General features: G+C 43.2%; 3 protein-coding genes across 7 annotated transcripts in view; 2 read left to right on the top strand and 1 right to left on the bottom strand.

Annotated features, from left to right (window-relative positions):
- The first annotated feature begins 347 nt into the window (after positions 1–347).
- Positions 348–1,065, top strand: LOC123976531 (SOSS complex subunit C-like). 2 transcript variants are annotated; one of them, XM_046058772.1, is made up of 2 exons: positions 348–493; positions 584–1,065. In XM_046058772.1, the coding sequence occupies exon 2, from the start codon at positions 652–654 to the stop codon at positions 874–876; it is 225 nt and encodes a 74-aa protein (XP_045914728.1). In that variant the 5' UTR covers positions 348–493; positions 584–651; the 3' UTR covers positions 877–1,065. The 2 variants fall into 2 exon arrangements, with proteins under 2 accessions (XP_045914728.1, XP_045914727.1); XM_046058771.1 differs by having other exon boundaries at positions 350–1,065.
- A 1,124-nt stretch (positions 1,066–2,189) lies between these two features.
- yars1 (tyrosyl-tRNA synthetase 1) lies at positions 2,190–7,024 on the top strand. 3 transcript variants are annotated; one of them, XM_046059581.1, is made up of 14 exons: positions 2,190–2,328; positions 3,067–3,136; positions 3,226–3,372; positions 3,514–3,689; positions 3,800–3,929; positions 4,115–4,195; positions 4,497–4,589; positions 4,669–4,804; positions 4,913–4,998; positions 5,123–5,258; positions 5,407–5,504; positions 5,623–5,816; positions 5,931–6,072; positions 6,229–7,024. In XM_046059581.1, the coding sequence occupies exons 2-14, from the start codon at positions 3,080–3,082 to the stop codon at positions 6,337–6,339; spliced, it is 1,587 nt and encodes a 528-aa protein (XP_045915537.1). In that variant the 5' UTR covers positions 2,190–2,328; positions 3,067–3,079; the 3' UTR covers positions 6,340–7,024. The 3 variants fall into 3 exon arrangements, with proteins under 3 accessions (XP_045915537.1, XP_045915538.1, XP_045915539.1); XM_046059582.1 differs by having other exon boundaries at positions 2,244–2,328; positions 3,070–3,136; XM_046059583.1 differs by lacking the exon at positions 2,190–2,328 and adding an exon at positions 2,388–2,534.
- kiaa1522 (KIAA1522 ortholog) overlaps positions 6,676–22,478 on the bottom strand; it is a 38,788-nt gene continuing 22,985 nt past the window's right edge. The window contains exons 2-9 of one of the 2 annotated variants that reach the window (XM_046059577.1): positions 14,403–14,561; positions 14,103–14,146; positions 13,854–13,992; positions 13,121–13,228; positions 12,862–13,028; positions 12,583–12,768; positions 8,954–12,434; positions 6,676–8,428 (exon numbers count right to left, since the gene is read on the bottom strand). In XM_046059577.1, coding sequence (XP_045915533.1) covers positions 8,388–8,428; positions 8,954–12,434; positions 12,583–12,768; positions 12,862–13,028; positions 13,121–13,228; positions 13,854–13,992; positions 14,103–14,146; positions 14,403–14,561 — 4,325 coding nt within the window. In that variant the 3' untranslated portion in view covers positions 6,676–8,387. Of the gene's footprint in view, positions 8,429–8,953; positions 12,435–12,582; positions 12,772–12,861; positions 13,029–13,120; positions 13,229–13,853; positions 13,993–14,102; positions 14,147–14,402; positions 14,562–22,478 lie in introns of both variants that reach the window. The other variant, XM_046059579.1, reaches the window with a different exon arrangement.

Genomic DNA, 22,478 nt, shown 5'->3' with positions numbered 1-22,478 from the left:
TTGACTTTTTTAATTTGAGCCATGATCCTAATGTATCAATTCTGTGAGTTAATGGGCAGTAATTCTCTTTGTGGGTGTAGTGATATTATAACACAAACTGTGTGCTTGAACGATGACTTGTGAATTGATTTCCAGATTTATATTGTCACTTTTGAGCCCCATAGGCTATATTTACACTGACTTTATATTACAGATTACGTACGTTTATGATGCTTTTCAACACCTTTGACATAAAACACAACTTTGAGCTTTTACCAATGTCAGGTGATGACTATAAAGGAAGAGTTCGTGTAAATACAGATAAGCTTCTGGTAGAAGTCATTAGCCTTTATTTTGAAGGACGAACATTCAAGCCGGAAGTATTTACATTCTGTTAGCATACACCAGCTAGTACAAGGCACCTCAACTTCATAGCTATTTTTGACTGTTTTTGCTCCATGCCTGTCATAACCAAAAAGAAACCACAACGACGCTAGCTGAACAAGCACATAACGTAAAAAAAAAACACTTTAAGATATTTGCTTCATGGGCTTGTTTAACGTTTATTTTCTGCGCTAAACTGACATGGCTGCTAACCCTCCAGCACCAGGCTTTCAGAACAAGACCCGGGTGGCCATCCTGGCGGAGCTGGACAAGGAGAAGCGGCGGCTGATGCAGAGCCAGTCCCTGAACAGCCCCGGAGCCAACATCCCTTTGTCGTCCAGACCCGTCCTGAAGGAGGTGAGGGACAGCGCGGAGCAGCAGCACATCGCCGCGCAGCAGAAGGCCGCCCTGCAGCACGCCCACGTCCACTCGTCCGGCTTCTTCATCACTCAGGACTCCTCGTTTGGGAACCTCATCCTCCCGGTGCTCCCCCGGCTAGAGCCCGACATTTGACTCTGAGCCTCCCGACAAATATTGACCAGTGCCCCGGCCCGGCTGGACATTGTCAGCAACTTATATTTAAACGATACACGTTGTTGTATTTCTCTCTATTTTGGGTTCTATGTCCTGTAATCAATTTATTAGTGATTTAGGCATCCTAAAAACTCCACTGACAGAATAAAATATGATTTATGAACGCAATCGGTGTTTCTCTGTCAATAACAGAGGTTAGTGAATCTTTCTTTTAATGAATACATTCTTCTACAATCCTCATTACCTTTCTCGTCGTCACTAATAAGGACGTTTAACAGCTGTTGTCAGGCAAACACGATACCCAGTCATGATGCATGTAGCGCAATAAGTGTTAATAACCCAGTTATGACACTTACTAGCCTGTAGTCAAAGTTTTTCTGTGGAAAGGGATGATGGAGAAAGAAATGTGAAAGTTTTCTACCGAGAGTTGCAAAGAAAAAGCATGAGGACAAAAAGATTATTTGTCTATGAAAATATATTTTTAGGAAATTGTATGGCTCCAGGAGGAAATGATTATTGTCAAAAACAGGAAACTGCCTTAGGATCATAGACTCTGAGCTCAAAAGCCCCAAGTTCACTGTGTGTCAGTTATTGCAAATCATGTGATTAATTGCAAAACTTAAAAGGAATTTGCAACAGCAATAACTTTTAACTAGTCCTACCACCTACAAGAACAAAGTGCTTTACAATAAAGCATAATAAAAGCAAACGTTATACAATAATTACAACAAATGCCATCAGTTTAGATAAAGCCATACGATAAAAGCAAGTGTTAAGAAGATTTTAAAGAACTATATGAGAGTCCTACATTATTACCTATTCAACTTGCCTTTTCTTTCTGGGAGGGCCCAGTGTCAAAATGTAGTGTTTTTACTTTAATACATTTATATTGTGCTCATAGTGCATATGCTATTTTGTGACGAATCAAATTACCTTTAAAATACATATATTTCCAGCCCAGGGGCACTGATTTGTTTCTGGGTATCTGGGTGAATAATTCTTGTCTTTTGTGTGCATTGTGCTTAATGGAAAACTGGCGACAATGTATATGGGGTAGGTTACGGCAGGCAACAATTTGTTCGGGCCCCCTTAACAGGTTAATCTGTGAATTCACTCTGAGAGCAGACTCAGTACTGCTGGTATTTTTTGAAATACTATTTATATCAGTTTGTCTTGTGCTTATATGTGACAGTTCCGTCAAGCAAACGATAATTATGCCAGAAATTTAATTATTTTTAATTTCAGTGAATATTTTACTCATCTGGGAAAAGCACTACTTTTGCCAAGAGCCTGCACTCGATTGCTTTCCCCTGGAGTCTAAGGGGACGTGAGTCGATAGCAGAGTTGATGCTATGCTGATGCAACACACTGACAGGTCCACCCTACCGGCTTTTCTCACCCGCGTCTCATTGTAAGAAGACAGGATTTGAGGTGAGTCAGTAGCTTGTATAGTATGGCTGTCTTGTAAACAGATATTGCTGTCAGATAAACTGAAAACGTAGTGTTTAAATTGGTCGCAGTTTGTCTTAACCCGAAACACCAGGAGATTGGAAACGTTAGCTGCACATGGTATTGTTGCTAGCTAGCTAAGTTAACTCTAGCTGGCTTGTTCATTCATTATCAGCGTGGCGTTAAAGGTGAGCTGGACAATGAGGTAACTGTTAGCTAGCATATTGTCTCGAAGTTGACTGAACAGCCGGTTCCTGACATATGGAGCAAACTGGAGTTTTTTGTTTTAATTGTAAAAACATAGCTAACGTTAGCCAGGAGCTCCCCGTTCCTGTGCTAAGTATAGTGTCACTTAACTTATCATTAACTTATTCCTGTTCAGTTAAACGTCAACATCCCCTTTCTCAGTGGCTAACTTAGTCGGATAGAACATGCCGAGTACATTTTACTAACCGTCATGGTCTTCTAATAAACTCACCTCATAGAAAATGAATTGGATTCTCGCTGCTTGCCACCGCTTGGTGTGGACCAGGACTGGTAAATCGAGATTGATTGGGCCAAATCAGTTCAGATCAATCAATCAGAGAAATGTTACCACCTTGTCTGTTCCCAGGGCAACATTAAACAGAAAGAGTTTATAATCATATAGGCTCTAGAAAGTGGAACAAAGCTGCTGCCATTAATTCATAACAATGCTTAAATTCCCATCTTCCTCTTCAGAAGGCCCTGCACCATGGCAGATCAGCTAAGCCCTGAGGAGAAGTTCCACCTCATTACTAGGAACCTCCAGGTGGGACACACGAAACAAATATAAATTCACAGTAGCTAAAGTCCTCCATTAGCTTGGTCTCATTAATCTCTTGAACGCATGTATTGCAGGAGGTCCTTGGAGAGGAGAAGCTGAAACAGGTTCTTCAGGAGAGAGAGCTGAAGGTGTACTGGGGCACAGCGACCACTGGCAAACCCCATGTAGCTTACTTTGTCCCTATGTCCAAGATAGCAGACTTCCTCAAGGCTGGATGTGAGGTAGGTAGATCTCTTTGAGAATCTTGTCTGTGCCGGAATTCAGGAATTAGATTTAATCTCTACTTCGTGCTAAATCAAAGCTTTGCGTACCAGTAGGCAGTAGCTTATACACATGTTTTTATTTCTTCTTCTTTTCCTCAGGTCACTATTCTGTTTGCAGACTTGCATGCTTACCTAGACAATATGAAAGCTCCCTGGGAGCTGCTGGAGCTCAGGGTGAAGTACTATGAACAGGTCATCAAGGCCATGCTGGAGAGCATTGGTGTGCCTCTGGATAAACTCAAGTTTATCAAAGGAACTGACTACCAGCTCAGCAGGTCAGTTGTGCCTCTGGTACTCAGGCTGTCTTCATTTATTTAAATCTACATTCTGCCAAACAGACTATGCTTAAACTAATGTTTTAGGTCTGTATTTTCATGTTTGTCAGAGAGTACACTCTGGATGTGTACCGTCTGTCCTCCATGGTGACAGAGCATGATGCTAAGAAAGCTGGAGCTGAGGTCGTCAAACAGGTGGAGCATCCCCTGCTGAGTGGCCTGCTCTACCCTGGACTGCAGGTAATAACACTGTTCTAGATGGAGTAGTAACTGCGGGACTCATCACACTGTCTGCTACTAAGGAGTGGCTCATAACCCTGATGTAAATGTCCACATATGGCTTTATATAATTAGGGCACTGTCATATAGAACTCTTTAGAACCTGTTAAAGTTGTAAATGTGATTTGATTTGTCTTTGTCTTTAGGCTCTGGATGAGGAGTACCTCAAGGTGGACGCCCAGTTTGGAGGAGTTGACCAGAGGAAAATTTTTACTCTAGCAGAGAAGGTACCATCTCTCTCCATCTTTGCACATTTCTTTCAGCCCTTCAACCTCTCTCTCGATGATTATTTAGGTGCGTTTAGATGTGAATTTGCTGTTAACTTATTTTTTGGACTTATTTAAACAGACAATTCAAAGAAAATAAAAAATTTACTCCACGTACATTAAGTTGCAGGTCTTAGAAACAAAATAGAAATTATTATACAAATGATGATCTATGGATGTCACAACAGGGCAATCTAATGAAACATTTTTCAGAATAAGATCTCTATGAAATATCAAGGGTAAGCCTTCCGTTTGTCTCTAGTACTTGCCCTCTCTGGGCTATGCCAAGCGTGCCCATCTGATGAACCCGATGGTACCAGGCCTGACAGGGACCAAGATGAGCTCCTCAGAAGAAGTAAGTCACAGTAAAAAAAACAAGATTTTTTCTTCTAATGCTTGGTGGTCAGTCATAACAATGTCTCTTTTGGCTGCAGGAGTCAAAGATTGATCTACTGGACTCCAAAGAAGATGTGAAGAAGAAGCTGAAGAAGGCTTTCTGCGAGCCAGGCAACATCCAGAACAATGGAGTCCTCTCCTTTGTCAAATATGTCCTCTTCCCGCTACGTGGAGGTAGAAAACTCCCCCTTGAATCATCTTCTATTGTCTTGGCTTCAGATTTTTCCTCCACAAATATACAGAATATGACATTAGTTGATATTTGGGATCATTGTGTTTCAGAGTTCTGCATCAAAAGAGACGCTAAGTGGGGCGGAGACAAAACCTACACTGTGTTTGAAGAGGTGGAGAAGGACTTTGCTGAGGAGGTAAAGTATAGATACGCTGGTTTATTTGAAGAACAAATGCCCTTCGGAATGTATATCCCAGCTAAAATGATTAATCTTCCCCTTGTGCTCTGGTCTAACCGTCGGTAATCTCTGACCTTTTCAGATCGTCCACCCAGGAGACCTGAAGGCCTCAGTGGAATTGGCACTAAACCAACTGCTGGACCCAATCAGAAAGAAGTTTGAGTCTCCTGAGCTCCGCAAACTTACCAACTCTGCCTACCCCAACCCATCAAAGACAAGTCAGTATTTTACCCATCATGCTCGCTGTGTCTTCCCTCACTCACTTTATTCTAATAATTTTCATCTAAATATAGCGGTGTGACTACTTCTGCATAACAAAGGATTGTCAAATAGCTACATGTGTTGCCATTGTGCGTGTGTGATCAGAAGGAGCAGTAAAGGGTGCCAAGGCAGGAGGAGAGGACGATGAGCTGGCTCCCTCCAGACTGGACATCAGGGTGGGCAGGGTTACCAGTGTGGAGAAGGTAGGACGCCAAGATCGTCACTTGATGCGTGTTGAACTGATGTGTCGATGACGATCCAACTTTGTTACAGCCTTCTTTCTCTGTGTTCATATGGGTTTCTTTGTTGTCCAAATTCCAGCACCCAGATGCTGATTCGCTGTATCTGGAGAAGATTGATGTGGGAGAGCCGGAGCCAAGGACGGTAGTCAGCGGGCTGGTGGCCTATATTTCACAGGAAGACTTACAGGACAGAATGGTGTTGGTGCTGTGCAATCTGAAACCCCAGAAGATGCGAGGGATTGAGTCTCAAGCCATGCTGCTATGTGCCTCTGTGTGAGTGTTATGTCTGCTTTGCACAAGCACACACACACACACACACACACAGCACATCCCTCAGCTTGATTTTTTAAGAAACTCTTCGACTCTCTCTGATTGGTTCATTTCTAGTGAAGGGGAGCCCAAGAGGGTGGAGCCTCTGGACCCCCCAGAGGGGTCGTCGCCAGGAGAAGGGGTCTTTGTCGAGGGATATGAAACGGGCAAACCAGACGAGAGACTCAACCCAAAGAAGAAGGTGTGGGAGAAACTACAGGTGCGTTTCAGTCCGATTTTACTGTTTCTCCATTCAGAAAGACAATTCTAGCAATTATGTTTGTTCTGGAACAATGTGCATTATTTTCCTATAATGGTATATTGTAGGGGGATAGATACATGTACATAATGATCGTATTATTATTTCTCTCCACAGGTGGACCTGAAGATATCAGACGAGTGTGTAGCTCAGTGGAAAGACAAGCAGCTGATGACCAAACTAGGACAGATCACATGTAAGACACTGAAAGGAGGCAACATCAGTTAGATACACAGACATTACACTCGCCACAGAAGCTGCTCCTGCCGGCCACATTACTACAAGGATACTCTCATCAACAAATCGCACCAACGTCATCTGGATGTTTTCTCAGAGAATGATTGGACATTGATGCCAAAAGTCTCAGATGCTTTGGTCTTGCTTAGACAAATTGTATTACCTTGAATTTATTTTAAAAAAAATGTAATTCCCATGTAAAACAGGAATTATGTAACTAATCAACTTTTGATTCATTACTGTTTTACCAGGGTTTTTTTGGCATTTTTAACACACTTAAATGTACAAATAAAATATGACACGAGTCACAGAGAGACATACAGCTACTCCGACAATAGATTACTTTATTGTATGTTGCAGTAGTGGTTGCTCATTCTTGGTAGTAGCTGACAAGGAATCTCAGGTGTTTAAAAAGGGATTTAATGTTTCACTACATTCTGGGTTAAAATTGCTTTGTTTTGCCTTCATGGTCATGTCCAGTGTCAGGACAGTGGCCAATCTGCCAATTAATAAGAATGGGTTTCAGATGTATATAAAAGTCAATATGTCATGTACTATAAGAAGGTTTCATTGGGGGTAGTGTTGTACAGAAATCAATATCTGGACATTAACTGTCATATAATCAACTCATGCATCTTCTCGAATACAAAATACGAAATAAATGCTGGCTGAATTCTGTGGTCTGCAGAAATCAAATATATTTATGTTAGATGAATTCTACGTGTAAAGTAAATACATTTAGGTGTCTGTGCCACATCAAATGCAGGGAACCGCATTTTTAATACACTTAAATTTTATTTATAGAAGTAATAACTGTACATAAGTCTTTATAATCATCAAGATGTAGATTTTTGACCCATTACAAAGAGTCCGTATAATTCACTCACCAGTGATTTTGCTGGGGGAATGCATTTTGTGCAAATAGTGATGAGCTGGATTTTCCACCAGAAAGGCTTGGCCCGAAGTTTTAGATAGAGGACATTTAATAAAAACACTGACCTCACACTTAAGTCTACTCCAGTGTATCAATCACCCAGGGCCAATCGTCACACCCATAGCCCTAAAAGTGTTTTTCAGATGAAGTGGATTCTTAAATATTTCATATTTGGTAGGAAAAGGTGACTGACAGTGCTACAAGTGGAAACAACCACACATAAATAAATAGGATACTTGTTACTATTTTCCTAAAATATTTCTCAGAATGTGTTGGGCTGCCCTTTACTAACCCAAGAAGACATTGTGCAGATTGAGTAGAAGCATGTAATTGACTTTTTAGCAGTTGTCATCAGATGCTTATCTAGTCAAACTGGTTTATCATCTGTAGCTTTACAAAAGTGCCTCTGCCCTAATTGACAAACTATCTTCCCCTTACTCTTGTGAGTACGCAGCATCCCTTTTTCTCAAATACTATTCCAGATATATAGATAAAATATATCTCCACACAGTGAAAAGCAGGACTGAAATTGAGTGTGACAATTAGTTTTTAGTCAGATCTTTAAGCAAAAAAAAGTGTTTGCTGATTTGTCCTGTTGCGGATGCCATTGTCCGCTTTTTCTGACAACTGCTTAAATCCCCATGAAATTTATGTATTATATTACAACAGGGAAAAAGGACTTAACAGACAGTAAAACTATGTACAGAAATGTTTTGTCAAGACAAATCCTTTTCTTTGAGCTGCAGTGACCACTACCTAATGCTACCTCTGGGAGGCGATCTAACACAAGCCAAATATTTACAGTTCAGTCAATGTGCACCATTTCATCCTGAGGGGCCTTAATAAGAGATAAACTATAGCTTAGAAAAATACTCCAGAATAAAGCTATAATAAGAAATTGGGAGCGAGACATTTTTTGCATAAATATGTAGGAAGGCCATTTCAGGCTAAGGCTTTTGAAGAAGTTTTAACACACACAACACTCTTTCTTGATAGTTGAGTTATATGTCTCAGTAATGTCAGTCCATGCTGTTGTCCTTTTACTCGCTTGTAGTCTTTGCTTGCTCCTCTGGCATGTCCTTCAGTTAATTGTCACAAAACTCTTTCAAAACAGTGTTTCAATTGTGTCCGCTGTCACTCTTGTAGCTGAAGGGGGAAGACGAGAGGAGGTTAGACATTATGGCATCAACATAATACAGTTACAGGAACACACGTAATAAGTATTCTGTCCTAATCTAATTCAGCTACTGAGACATGATCATGAGCTTCAGGTTAAGGCTGATTGAAGCACATGCTTGCACATTTGACTGGAAAAAAGCTGTAGGCAAGCCAGCAGCATTTGTATTGTGTTTGTGTGGAAGGTGGCTTGTCTGTGCAGTTTTCTTTGGTTGGTATGAAGAAGCAAAAAAATATGCTGTTTAAGGCCATGTTAAACTGCTTAGCTGTTCAATATCATGGTAATGCCTGGATTTGCATTCTGCTTTCTCATGACAAGAGAGTGGCATGTTGGCTATTGATTTATGCTAGTACTGAATTAGCCTTAATGAGTTTACATACTCCGCAGCACTACAATGAAACACACTGATGAAGGCAGTGGCCGTCTTTCGTGACTTTCACAAAGATAATGATCTAATGAAAAATCATGGTTGAAAATAATGTTGCAGCTCTTACTTGTTGTCTCAGGAGGTGTTATTCCACTCATATGTTGTACTCCTATTTTTCCGTTTCCTTCAACACTGAAGTCCATCTTTGCTGAACAAGCAGGAAGACTCTGTGAAGGACTGATGCTCCCCTGGGCTGGTTTCTTAGCTACTGGTGGAGGAACTTTGTCATACTTCAGGCCTCCATTGGAAAAAGTGTCAGCCTTCGATTGGTCAGACACCTGCATAAGCTCAGCCGCCAAGCTTTGCTTCAGACTTGCCTGAGCTTCAGGGGAGGTGGCAGCTGCAGTCTCTATGACGACCTTTTTTGCGTTCCTAGAGAAGATAAAGCTGGCGGTAGAGGCTGGGGACTTGTGCATGTCACATCCTTCAGGTGATTTCAGGGACGGAGCCCCTTGTTCACTGACAAGGCTGTAAGAGGATGACCTCACACCCAGACGAGATGGAACACCGTCTCTTGAAGACATGGCTGCGGTTTTCATACGTATGGCTTCCTGTAAGCGCATGGAAGGGGTGGTTAGTGTCACATGTGATGTTTTTACTGTCTGAGGGGGAGATTTTAGTGACAGAGACTTGCGGATGGGCTTCTGCGGAATGTTTTGAGTTCCTGGGATTGAGCCCAGGCAATTATCCTGAACTGGAGCTCCCTGGTTTGTTGACTTGTCCTCCAATGGAGCTTTCACCTGGTCTTCAGTCATGTTGACTGATCTGAGACGAACCATCTGAAGCAGAGAGGGGGTGACAAGAGGTATATTAGCATCCTCTTTAGGAATGGGTGCACTTTTGTGGCGGGAAAGGAGCTCCTTGCTCCTGGCATCTCGATTTGCTACACTGGGCTGCCTTCTGAAATTAACCCCATGGGTGAAATTCTCAGCTGGTAAAGGGGGTGCTACTGGGACAGTAATTGGAAGCTGGGCACTGACGGTAGGTTCGAAGGGCGACTGATCTTCAGTTTTCAGAGAGTTTCGCTTTTGGAAACTGCTTGCTGAATGTAAAGCAGAGACTGATACTGCGTTCTTTGCTTTTGTAATAGGTGGCAAAGGTGTCGCCTCCACTTGTGGAGGTGGGGCTGAAACAGATAAATTCTGTTCTGGTGCGCTAGAAATCTCATCACAGATGTTAGCTTCTGAAACTTGCAAGACAGTCTCCGGTTTGGTGTCAGTTATTGTTTGTGGAGCAGGAGGCAAATCTGGAATTTCACCATGTTTAGATGTCCCAGCTTCACTTGAATCCTCAATTGTCTCTCCAACTTTTTCTGTGGGTCTTTTTGAGGCCTCCAGTTCTGTGATACAACTGTCCATCACATTTGGCACACTGTCTGTCACGAAGGGTGGAGGAGGTGGAGGAAAGTCAACCTCGTCTCCCCCATCAAAGACAGAGTCCCCTTCCATAGGAGGCGGAGGAGGTGGCCAGCAAGACTCTACAACATGGATCTCCTCCTGCACCCTCTGTAATTCATCTGGTGGCATAGATACTGATGAAGGAGGTGTCTTTCTTGACGGAGGAGGTGTAGGGTGGTATGCTGGTGGAGGGGTGGGTGGTGGCGAGATCTTACTAATTTTGGGGACCTCTATAGAAAGTGTCTGCATGGATGGGACCTCACTTTTGTCCATCTCATTCTCGCTCTTATCAGCTAAAACTGGAACCCCATTCTGTAAGGAGGTTGTGTGGTTCTCAACTGGTAAACGGACTTCTGTTGTGGCACTGCTACACATTTTCTTTTGTTGCCTATCTGACTGGTCATTTGAGACCAATTCCTCTTTATGCAGTGCTGTCATGGGTTTCCTCATGACTGGAGGAGGCTCTTTCTTCCGAGTTGTCTCTTGACTCTCGGGGTCCTTCCCTACAGGGCTACTACTCTGCTCTTGTTTCTGAACACCTGCACCCTCTTCCATCTTCTCTTGTTCAGTATGTGGACTTTTCTTATTCTCCAGCTCCTTGTGAACATCTTCAGGACCTGGTACTAACAATGTCTCAGGCTTTGCTTTGCTTTCTGAGACAGATTTGTCTATTGTTGATTGTTGTTCAACTAAAGCTTCTGTCTGAATTCTGTCTAGTTTAACTGTGCTATCCTGTACCTGTGCTGGTTTCTGGGTTACCTTGCTGACTTTAGGGCAAGGCCGACACAAGAGCTCCAAGGTGCTTCTGTTGTGAGCCCATGTCTCTGGAGGAGGAGGACACGGTGCTTTGATTTTGGGAGGTGGTGGGATGTTCAACAGTTCTCTGACTTCAACTCTCAAAGTCGAAGAATTGTTGTACGGAGTAAGTTCTTTTTCAGCAACAGTGAGTGGAGATCCCTGTGAAGGCAGACTGGGGCTACATGTGGAAACATCTGAATTGACAAGCTCAGATGTACCAGATGATAGAGAGGTAAGAGAGGACGATGGAGAAGCTGCTGAGGACGAGGCCCGAGACACTGATCTCTCTGGTTTCACCGGTTTCTTCTTCTGTTTGTCAGGGGAGGTTGGGGGGATCCCTTTGGGGGAAAGTGTCGGAGTCCCACTCTGACTGGAATAGCCGCTGGAAGGGGACATGGTCCGTTCAAACTTCCCCCCTTCCGAGGGAGTTTTCTGTGGGGAGGAGCTGATGGATTCTGGCTGAGGCCCTACTGCTCCTCCTGCCACACTGGAAGAGGCCTGTTTGGGGAGTGGACTGGAGGAATCTAAAGAGCTGGTCCCAGTGGAGTTTGAAACAGGGGTGGGGATCTTACTGGTATCTGCAGTAAATGATCTTATCTCATCCTTGACTATAATATTTTCTGTGGGATTACCACCGTCTCCAGACACAGAGTCACTGAGATCTTTGATATCCACCAGAACCCTGGAGTTGCTTCTGATCTTATTACCATGCAGAGAGTTTGTTCTCTGTGGAGGTGCAGGGGGTTGCTTGGTCTTCATAACCGATAGACTACGAGTGAAATTCTGTTTGGTCTTCGCATCCTCCCCAACAGCCACTGAGCCTGAAACACCAGTCTCAGACCCTTGACCTGTGGCAGCATTTTCACTTTTACTGCTTGGGCTGCTAATCATGCTACCTGAGCTACGGAGACTGATAAGGTCTTGGTCCCCACTAGAATGCTCTGTCTGGCTTTCCTGCCCATTTAGACGCACTCTCTGTGAGTTACCACTACGTGTGCTACCCTTAGAGGATACAGGGGAGGAGCTTGAAATAATAGTCTTTGAAGATTGTGACTCGTTCCAGTTTGACCCCGAAGCTGATGTGGGCATCAGTGTGGAGTTGTTATGGAAATTGTCGGTCTGGTAACCATCACCATCTGATCTTCTGGACAACAAAGGGCTGACTGATGAGTCCCCAGATGCCAGGCTGCTTTTGCTTACAGTACGGATGCCACTGCCATGGTTTACACTGCCGCCGCGTGTCCGGCTGCTGCTTCGGTCAATCTCTATGACTTCAATTGAGGATGGCAAGACCGCATTAGGGATGATTGTCGACAAGTATGTGGCCTGAGGAGATATGGACATCACTGGGCCCTAGGGGAAAAAAAACAGAAATAGGAGTTTCACAGCTAAATGTTACAAGTTGTCAAGACAGAATTTGGAAATATACTAACGACTAACATTTAAGAAAACGAACATAAATTTTAAAGCCATATCCTTAACTAACTGATATCACTCTTACCTGGGGTTCCTGGAGGAAGCTAAACATTGTTGAAGGAGAGATGGAAGTGGTCATGTCAGGTACTGCAAGGGACTTGGGTCTCAGGGTTGAGGTGGGGCAGAGATAGGAGCCCTGGTGGTTGAAGGGTTGTTCGTCTTGGTACGTTGCCTGTAGGTGCTTCCTCAGCAGCTGTTCATTCCTGGATTCCTGCTTAGGGTGGGGACCATTCTCAAGTAAAAAAACACAAAACCTGTCACGTATGTTAAAACTATTCTGAATTAATTAATTCTTTCTCTTTACCTCCAGCTCTGAAAGGTGCACCCTCGCTCCCTCCTTATTTGCTACTGGAGTCCCTCCATCGACTGTAGGAATGATTACAACCCCTGATTGGCTGTTTCTGACCTGTCCGTCCTGATTAAGGGGCTGGGTGGAAACAAGCTGCTGGAAGGTTGAGCTTTTGTGCAATGCTGCAAAGAGGGCAGATCACTGTCAATAATACGTTTACCACCAAGGACACATTATGTCTACTGGTTTAGCTAGGATGATGGTGTGGACATACCAAGTTCTTTCTGGACCTGGTTGGGAATACCCATGATGGTGGTCCTCCTGCTCCTCTTCCTGCCCTTATCTAATCTTTTTACTGGATTCAAAGGCTTGAATGTTGAACCTAGGAGACAGAGGGAAAATTGTCTTATTACAGTAACTGAATTTGAGAAGGGGTTATTTTTGCAATGAAAAAAAAACTGTATTCGGCACAGGAAAAGGACTTGGTGAAAATATGGGAGCAATGCACTATAATGCACTGAACCTCAATAAAGTATATAGGGAAAGTGGCTTTTCCAGAGGATTTTAAAAAGGATGTTTGAAATATGGATCAGAATACCAATCGCACTTTCTTTATGCACACACTGACACACACATACACACAGAACGGCGTACTTTGCCTTCCAGCTGCGATATGTAGAGGCAGCCGCAGTGCTGTCTTCAGATGCTTAAAACTTTTGAGTAACTGAAAAAAAGCTTTAGCTGTGTGTGTGAGTGTGATGTTCCTTTTCCTTTGATTTCACACTATAACTGCAGAAGCACCACGCAGCTGGGAATGAGACGTGCATGCTAAATAAGTACATGCCTATCGCTCATCATAAGGCAGTAAACCCAAGAACAAAAACTGCTTTCACAGGCACAAGCACTATGATTAGCTCCTATTTCCCAAAGATGGAAGAGATACGGAGGCTTCGTTTCCAGGTCTCTCTAAACACACGCACACTCACACAAACAGGGCTGTCGTTTACCTTGGCGGGTGAGCACAGGCCTACTCGACACAGCAGAGGTTAGCGTGGTATCAGTACTCCCGGTGGTGGATCTCGACTCTGGAGAGCCACCTCCGTCTTTGGAGCTGATATCCTGCTCCGGACGCAGTGTGTCTGTGGACTGCAGGGGATACACACACAGAGCAATATTTAGTTAAGTGGCATTCTTCGTGTGCAGGAAGTGAAGGAAAAATGATATGATGTTATCCACAGAGCTTTGGGGGCACCTACAGCAATGCTCTCAGCGTCAGGAAAGTTGACTCCATTCTTGTTTTCTGTGGGAATTAAATAGACAAGATCAGACACAGAATCTGAATACAGTCAAACTCCATCCAGTCCACCCCCACCCATAATAAGTCAGATAGTGCTTACTATTACTTAATACTATACTACATTGTGTAATTAAATATTGAGGATAAGCTAATTTCAATGGGCTTACATTTACTGTGAAACACAAATACATGCCATGCATACATAAATACATGCAAGTATGAACTAAAATGTTTTCATATTTATCATCATGCGTCTGACCTTCCTGCTGTAGTATCTTGAGCCCTTCCTGCGCCTCAGTGTGCAGGTCCTCCAGGTACTGTGGCCTGCTGCCCTCAATGAAAACATTCTCCTGGTAGTGCTGAGAGGTCGTGTAGTGGACGGTCAACCTCTTCTGGTCTTCATTCCCCTTCGGGCCAGCTGTTGGGAGGGTGGAAAAAGAAGACAAAGACACGTAATTGGCTTATATGATAATTAACGTTTTGCTGTTGCGCCCTACAATGTGCACGTCAAGGAGAATTATGGCTGGAACACTGATCTTGCATGTCATTCAACAGTAGTTAATTACACTTCTCTCCTAATTATTGTGTGTCTGCTGTTTTGCCCCTTTTTTTCTCTCACTCACTTTACTCTGAAATACATCGGCTTTGTCCAAGTCATTTAAACTGTATTTTCCACTGAGAAGTCTCTACACAGGTACTTCCTTGTCCACAGGTGTGGCTGTACCTCAGCCTGTTGCATGTGTGTTTATTAGTGCACCTTTGATGCAGCACACTCTTCAAATCTCGTCAGCCAAGCAGTTTGGTGGGCAGACGTCCCAGCCGGACCAGACTCTCAACAGTAAACTATTGCCTGGCTAATCTCCTGCAGGATCTCCCTGCCTCGCTATAGTCCACAGAGGATTAGATAATCTGGATTGTCCGCATGTAAAGATGCCACTGGACCCCCTGCATGGGGACCTCCTGTGTGGGAACTGGACTGGGCTCTCCCTTCAGGATTGCTTTACTCAGTGTCAAAGGAAAGCCAAAAACACTGGAGACTGAACCGAAATTAAGATCTGAAAATAAAATGAAGTACTGGTAGGACAGCAGTAAAGCAGGGCTAGATGGTGCAATGACCCAATCAGCAGTCCAGTCATACTAAACCACAGTGCTGAGTTTGCAGAATTGTAAATGATGCATTTATTTTGGTTTTGTTCTCGTGTTATTACCTTGTGGGTGGAAGTCAAGAGACGGCTAGCTTTATATTCTATTACCTTTTTGTGTACACCAACAATACTATTTGGTCATTTAGGAAGTGGAATTCCTCTTGTCTTAAGTTTTGGCTAACAAATTCATGTTTGATGTGATAACAAAAGAAAGTTTGACTTGGCCCTATTCAATTCTAGAGGTCGTAATTGCAAAGAGGCAAGGAAATGCTAAAGGATTTTCAGAAGAAAACTTGTAAATTAAGGCCAGATCTAGAAAATTGGAATTCTTTAAGTTTTTTTATTAATACTTTTATTGTGATTTTTCAGTTTGTTGTGTGTTTTATTATTATTAGTGTGCATGTTGTTTCCTTGTGGCTGTGGGGCTATGTAAGTTATATACGTTGTATATATTGTCTGTTATTAGCTAATCAAAGGTCAACGCGAGGTGTCTGCTTTCCCTCCATTGTCACTTTCAACAGTGTGGCTTTCAGTCTCGCCTGGTTAGTTGACACTGTGCGAGTGTGGATGTACATACAGTTCATGTTTGTGTGTGTGTGTAAGAGAACAGACACCCCTATCTGCCCCTATCCTCCACCATTCAGACAGGTGAGGCAGCCCAGACACAATGCCCTCGGCTGTGTGTTACTGTGGGAAATCTCAGGTCATTGTGAACCTGGGATTGTCTAATGCAATCCGAGAAACAGAGACAAATTCCATTACAAAACCACAGCAGAGTGCATATTACTAACATTTAAGATGTTGTGCTCTAACTAGCAGTTGTGATTAATTGGAAAAGCAGCCCTCCATGAGACCCAGTCAGGCCCCAGCAGGAGTTTTGGGGCTTTTGGTTGATTTAGACGATCGCCAAAAAAGTCAGTTAAGCCCTTTATCTCATTAGAGGGGACCCCCAGATTGCCTTCAATTCTTGGGTACCAGTGTGTCTGTGTTTGTGTGTGTGAGACGTTGCCCAACGCACAAAATCAGCAATTAACATCCCATTTTTTCACCAGTTACTAATAACCTAATCACCTCATACATAAACCGTGCAACACAAACTTTTTAGGGTATATTAAGTATTAGAAAAAGGTCAGCGTAACTCCAGAGACCTCAATCGAAGCAAAGTTAAAGGGTATTACTGTCGTATAAACGAGCGTTCATTTCTGTCAGCAGCCTAAAGTCAAAGCTGCAGCCTGCCGAACTCCTCCACGTGAGTCAGCACTCACCCTTCTTCTTGAAGACAGACAGCAGCGAGTGGATGCTCTTCCTCAAGTAGACCACCATGCCTACACCAGCGCCATTGCAGATACAAAATTTAAAATATTGTAGAGAAGCAGAGTCCAAAAAGTCCTCTTTCCGTCAGTTGTTTGTTTTACAAAGATCCGCATGAACTCTGATAGGAAAATGAGAAAAGGCCTGACAGCAGTTTGTGAGTGGCTGTAGATGGCCTGTTGTCAGAGTGAGACGCTCTCTCCTCCTTCAGCAGAGTGTATCTGAGGGACTTGGGAAGGACAAGTGCACAATAAAATCTGCTTCCAGTCAAGCAGCCTGTCCCAGCTGCCTTATCCCTGTGTCTGATACCCTCCTCCCTTCCCCCTCTGCTCTCCCTCTGCTCTCCCTCTCTTTCTCGCTCTGTCGCTCACACTGGCTCTCGCCGTTACAACTCCCTCTCTATTGTCAAATGAAGAACACCCCCACCAGCAAAACGGCTGTCAAAGTTTGGCTTTCAGAAGTCATCCACCCCCACATCATTCAATACAGGCCGACACGTGTGACTGTGTATATGGAGCACGCTGCATCACGCATGTGAATCCCCGGTTAAACCAGAGAGAGAATTTCCCTCCTCACTTCAATAAATTTTAGAGCCCTGAGAGGTAAAACTATACGGAAGGAAAAAATGACAATCATTTTGTGTTGCAGGAATGTTTTTCCTTCTGTCTCAACCCTTTGAACGACCTCATGACCCTTCAGATTTATCTTGAGACTCAGAGACATTCTGACCCACTTTCTTTTGAGTTTGTACTGTTTGGGTCAGCAGAACAACACTGTTGTCAGCATGAACATTTCACAGTGCATCTTGGTATGAAATGCCACCTTGATAATAACCGAAATAACTTAAAAATTAAAACATATACTGTAGGTAAAAATTTAGACAAAAAAGATCGAAATTGTTACTTTAAATTAAGTGTGCAGCACTGGAGGCATTCCTCCTTGTGTTTACTGTTACCAATTCCACTTGTGGCTATAATAAAAGCTATAACTATCTCATAATATTTTATATATTTTAGGGTTATGTAGGTCTATTTGTCGTTGTCCTTTCCCTAATGAAAGCCTTCAGCATCATGCATCTGTCTGGCGCTGTGTCTCATTATCGAAGGGCTACAGGGGCTACTTTTGACAGTAGAGGTTGTGTCCTCGCAGTGAAAAGCTAAACAACAACCATTTCAATGTACTGTAATGTCTTCTGTATCACTGCATCACTCTCTCCAGTGGCCTCTTTCCTCTCTCTGTCTCCATCAATCCCTCCTGCTTCACATCTTTCTTTTTCTCTGCATTTCTCTTCCTGTCCGCCCTTATGCCTTATAGCCACAGAGGTCTAGTTGGAGTTATAAATAGCTGACACAGCCTCGGTTCATCATCGCAGCTCTAATGGCACTGTGTGTGTGTGTGTGTGTGTGTGTATGAGTTTCTTTGCGCCTACTAATGTTTCCTGACAAACTGCAGAGGGTATGAAATACAACACGGCTATGGGGGGGAAGAAGGCTGATTCTGTTCCAAACAAACAACCAGTACTGTGTTCCAGGATTATTTCCTCGCTTTGGAAGCAGCACTTTGGTCCACTTGCCCTCTGAATGGATGTTTATTCCCAATAAATTGGCACAGCAGGGATCTACAACAAAAGAGGCCCTTACACCCGCACCAGCTGGAGGGTAGTAACACAATTACTTTCATCCATACACCTGCCATCCCTCCTCACGCTGCACCGGCACAGAACCCCTGGCACTTGAAAACGGGTGGGGATACTAAGCTTCTCCAGTGAAGAAATCTCCACCCCAGGGTCAGACTGCCCGGCCCAGGGTCCTGGCGGTGGTTCAGCCTTGGATTGAGTGGGCTGAGGCCTTCAGGAGAGCAGCTTTAGACACGGCAGTCATGCCAGAGGATTAACTCTGCCCGTGGCTTAACCTGTCCATCTCTTGACTTTACACTCCCTCACTCCTGACATTTGCTTTTACTCTATCAGCCCTTTTAATCTCAATCTTTTGTGTAAAAATGTCTCTTTCATTTGACTTTTTGTACTCCTTGTTTAATTCTTTTGGTTTTAACTTTACACCAAAGCCAGATGTATCCTGTGGGTGATACCACTCAGGCGACTAATCCATACTCATTAACTCCTAATCCATATTCATTTGTGCAAGACAGTTTACCAATATGGGACACGTGGGAGCTTATGTGCATATGAAAACTGCTTTACTTTGCAGTGATGTGGGCCTTAAAATTCCAAACACTCCATTCAATTCAGTGGGGCCGTATTGGCCTGGGAAGCAGATGTTTACATTGCCAAAGCAAGTGTGAAATAAAAACATGTCCATAAACAGAATATTTTTATATTGTTATGTTTTTTTAAAATATTTTTATAATTGTAATTATTATTTCCAAACCTTTCTTTAAAAATAAATCCCTTCCATGCCCAGTCCCCTTAGTGCAGACCTTTACTAAATGCCAATTTTGGGAGTCTCTGGCCCAGCCTGTGTTCCCCCCTGTTGTTAACCAAGACCCCTCATATCAATATTCATTAGAGAGCATAAAGAGACACCATCTGGTCTTGGGGGAGAGTGCAGAGGGAGCGAGAGGAGTGTCACATGCCTTTGATTCAGCGCACACAACACACCATTCCACTGCATAAGCAAAATAACACACAGTGCATTACAATAGAGGAACGCAACAGATGCTAACTTCATCCTAATGGGGATTTCCCAAGCGTTCACAGTTTGAATATAAGAAAAGATTGTAGATTAGATTGAACTACAAATATGCAGCTCTTGGCTGCCAAATACTTCCTTTCAACAATTTAAAATTGTAGTGTACCTTTTTAAGGACTATTCAGAGGTTGTTTTTCAGCTTTTTTCTGTACCGCTAAAGATAATATCATAAAACAACTAAGCCAGACTGTTGGACTAGTTAGCAGGTCCAACAGCCTATGGAGGACAATCAGGTTCAGGCAGCCAACAAAACAGGCTTGTTAAAATGTCAAAGGCCAACAAACATACACTTAATTTGTAAGAGCCACATTCAAAATGAAGATAATGGATCGCCATGCCATTCTATTTTTCTGATTTACACCTCATGTTGTGGATTGCAGCCAGATATTGCAGGAATCTGTTGTTTAACTAAATCTCAATATAATAGACAAAAGACAATTACAAAAATAGAGGGAAAACATTTTAAAACACGAATACATACATTTATTTTATGGCTTAATAAAATAAATAACGTCCATGAAACATTCTAATCAAATGCCAGGCTTAAGAGGTGGGTTTTAAATTTACGTTTAAAGATAAACTCTTTCAGCTAGTAACAGATATCTGGCATTTTGAGATAATCGTCATTGGACGACGCCTGCACTCATGAGGCCAATAAACAAAAAATGTCTGCAGACACCCTTGTCGGTGTGGCTGCTGTGGAACGATGTTAGCGCTCCCCTTTGTGAAATTTAGGAAGGTGGTGAAAAAGTTCGAGCCCTGAATATCCTCAGTCACCGATGTCTTTTCGCAGTATTAACACGTTTCTCCCATCCTAAATGACAGCCAATCTAATCTGAAACCATTACTGGCTAGCTCTAAAAAACTGTGCACATGTTACTGGCTAAGACAACCATGGATATTACATTGTACATAATGGAATTTTACCTAACTTTGTATTTGTATTTCATACTCTCTCTGTTTTGCTCTCAGATCCTCCCCTCAGAGCCTATAACTAACATTTCTCAGCCCAATCGTAAATAAAGGTTGAGATGTAAAAAGGTTTGTGACACCCGGGCACAGATATCGAAAAGGTATCTATAAAGAGCATAAATTGGTCCTGTGTACTAGGGAGACACAGCCACATAAAGATAACCTGATATCATCATTTAGAAAATAACCAGACCAGACTGACGGGCAACAATCAGACACTGACGGACCGATTTAATAAAAAACAAATATATTGGTTTAACCGGAGCAGACAAAGACACGGTGCTCTACATCAACACTGTCATTTCTTGTACACACACACACACACACTTCTTGCTCCACTAGAGAGTGCTGCATCCACTCTGACTGTCTGGACTACAAGTATGAAACTGCAAAAACAGCAGGTCATCTGATGAGGATGTTTACTGTGGAAACACACGGCCGGTTTGGAGTGATGCTGGATGAAAAAAAAGCAGCTAAATGTAAAATATGACTCCCAGTGGACTGACCAAGCCCAAACTCTGACACTAACGCACACACACACTTATTGGAAAATGTAATCCTGTAACCACATGATGAGTATTAGCTCATCGCATGTCCTCAGGTCACCCTCTCACTTGCTGCACAGAAGAGGAAGGATGTAAACAGAGAGGTGGGGAGAGAGAGAGAGAGAGAGATAATAAAAAGTTATTTGTGTGCTGCCTTGGTCATAACCTCAACATCAGTGTCAGGTGAGCATACAGGCCGCTGGGCCATGAGAAGCCACAGGGTTTCCACTTCATGCCCGGCTGGGCTTGAAAACAGCCACTGTGTGTGTATCAATGGGTGCGTGGTTCAGTGAGTACACGCCGGGTTCATTAGGAAAAAAAGTTGGGGGACCTGAGGTAGGCAGGGACAGAGCTGCAAAAACAAAAATGAGAGGCACACCTGCAGACCCTGGACTAGTTTTTGTTGATGTTTCTGGGGAAAACTCTGATTGCTAACAAATGCAACGACTAGACAAAACACAACAATGTGTTAGTTCATCTTTCAATCCTTTCCATCTGTTTTTTTTTAGCAAACATTACTACTAGTAGTAGTAGTAACAGGAGTAGTAGTAGTGCACTTGTTTGGGACTTTTTTCAGCTGTGGATTAATACACATTTGGTGCTCTAGTGAGTATTTAGCCAGCTGCCTTAACAACATGTACCGTGCTTCTGCTGAATGACTGAAGCTAAGCTGGTTTGGGCATGGCTGGTATCTGGATGGGAGAAACACTGGGAAAACTACGTTTCTGCTTGAAGAGGTGTTGGTTGTGCCAGTAGGGGGCAGCCTTCCCTCTGGTCCTAATAATAAAATCCCAATGCCTCAGTGCAGTGATGGGCTGTAGGAGATGCCTTGCTTCAGATGAGACGTTAAAGTGAGATCCTGACTCACTGTGGCCATTAAAGATCCCATGGCACTTATTGCAAAGAGTACGGGGTTTCCCCATGTCCTGGAAAAATTTCAGACCTGGCTTACTCCATCTGACAAGCTAATCATCCCCCAGTGTAATGTTTCCCTCTCTCTCCATCTCAAGCTGATGTGTGGTGAGCGTCCTGGTGCGAATAGCTGCCGTGCTACACGCTGGTGGTGGTTGAGATGAGACCCCATCCCCTGAAGCGCTTTGAGTATCTAAGATAATGCACTATCTGAGTGTAATGCATTATTATTATTATTATTACAGTGGCAGGATGGTGTACATGGAATTGATCAAAAAAACACCACAGTACCCATATCAATGGTAATGAATGAACATGTCATGCAGAGCAACGGATGTGCTTTGAAAGGTAGTTTTGGAGGAAGAAAAGTCTACACAGCTAAAAATATGGAATGTCACCAGCCTTATACTTTAGGATGGATTTTCACTGTGCAACATCTTTAGTGATATCTGTGCCGATATACAGTGGTGGCCTACAGTGATGTCTTTGTCCCCTCACCACAATGATTGGCTGCAATGTCTTTCCCTCCCAGTTGCACTTTCCATCCATATAGCCAGAGGTAATGAAACTGCCAGAGTAAAGGAAGAGAGGGTTAAAATGTGACCAGCAATAAACTTCCAATCGCCCCAACACACACACACACACACATGCACACACACACACACACACACACACACACGCACGCACACACACACACACACACACACACACACACACACACACGCACGCACGCACGCACACA

The sequence above is a fragment of the Micropterus dolomieu genome, linkage group LG09 (genome assembly GCF_021292245.1).
Source record: "Micropterus dolomieu isolate WLL.071019.BEF.003 ecotype Adirondacks linkage group LG09, ASM2129224v1, whole genome shotgun sequence".
In the NCBI taxonomy this organism is placed as follows: Eukaryota; Metazoa; Chordata; class Actinopteri; order Centrarchiformes; family Centrarchidae; genus Micropterus; species Micropterus dolomieu.
The sequence above is the reverse complement of the archived record's forward strand: the minus strand, read 5'-3'. Positions and strand labels throughout refer to the sequence as shown.

What these genes read in the sequence shown, in the direction of transcription:
- LOC123976531 (XM_046058771.1), top strand. Translation starts at nt 565, where the DNA reads ATGGCTGCTAACCCTCCAGCACCAGGCTTTCAGAACAAGACCCGGGTG.
- yars1 (XM_046059581.1), top strand. Translation starts at nt 3,080, where the DNA reads ATGGCAGATCAGCTAAGCCCTGAGGAGAAGTTCCACCTCATTACTAGG. An exon ending in CCCCAACCCATCAAAGACAA is followed by an intron (nt 5,259 to 5,406) that starts GTCAGTATTTTA and finishes GTGTGTGATCAG; the next exon opens with AAGGAGCAGTAAAGGGTGCC. An exon ending in GGGTTACCAGTGTGGAGAAG is followed by an intron (nt 5,505 to 5,622) that starts GTAGGACGCCAA and finishes TCCAAATTCCAG; the next exon opens with CACCCAGATGCTGATTCGCT.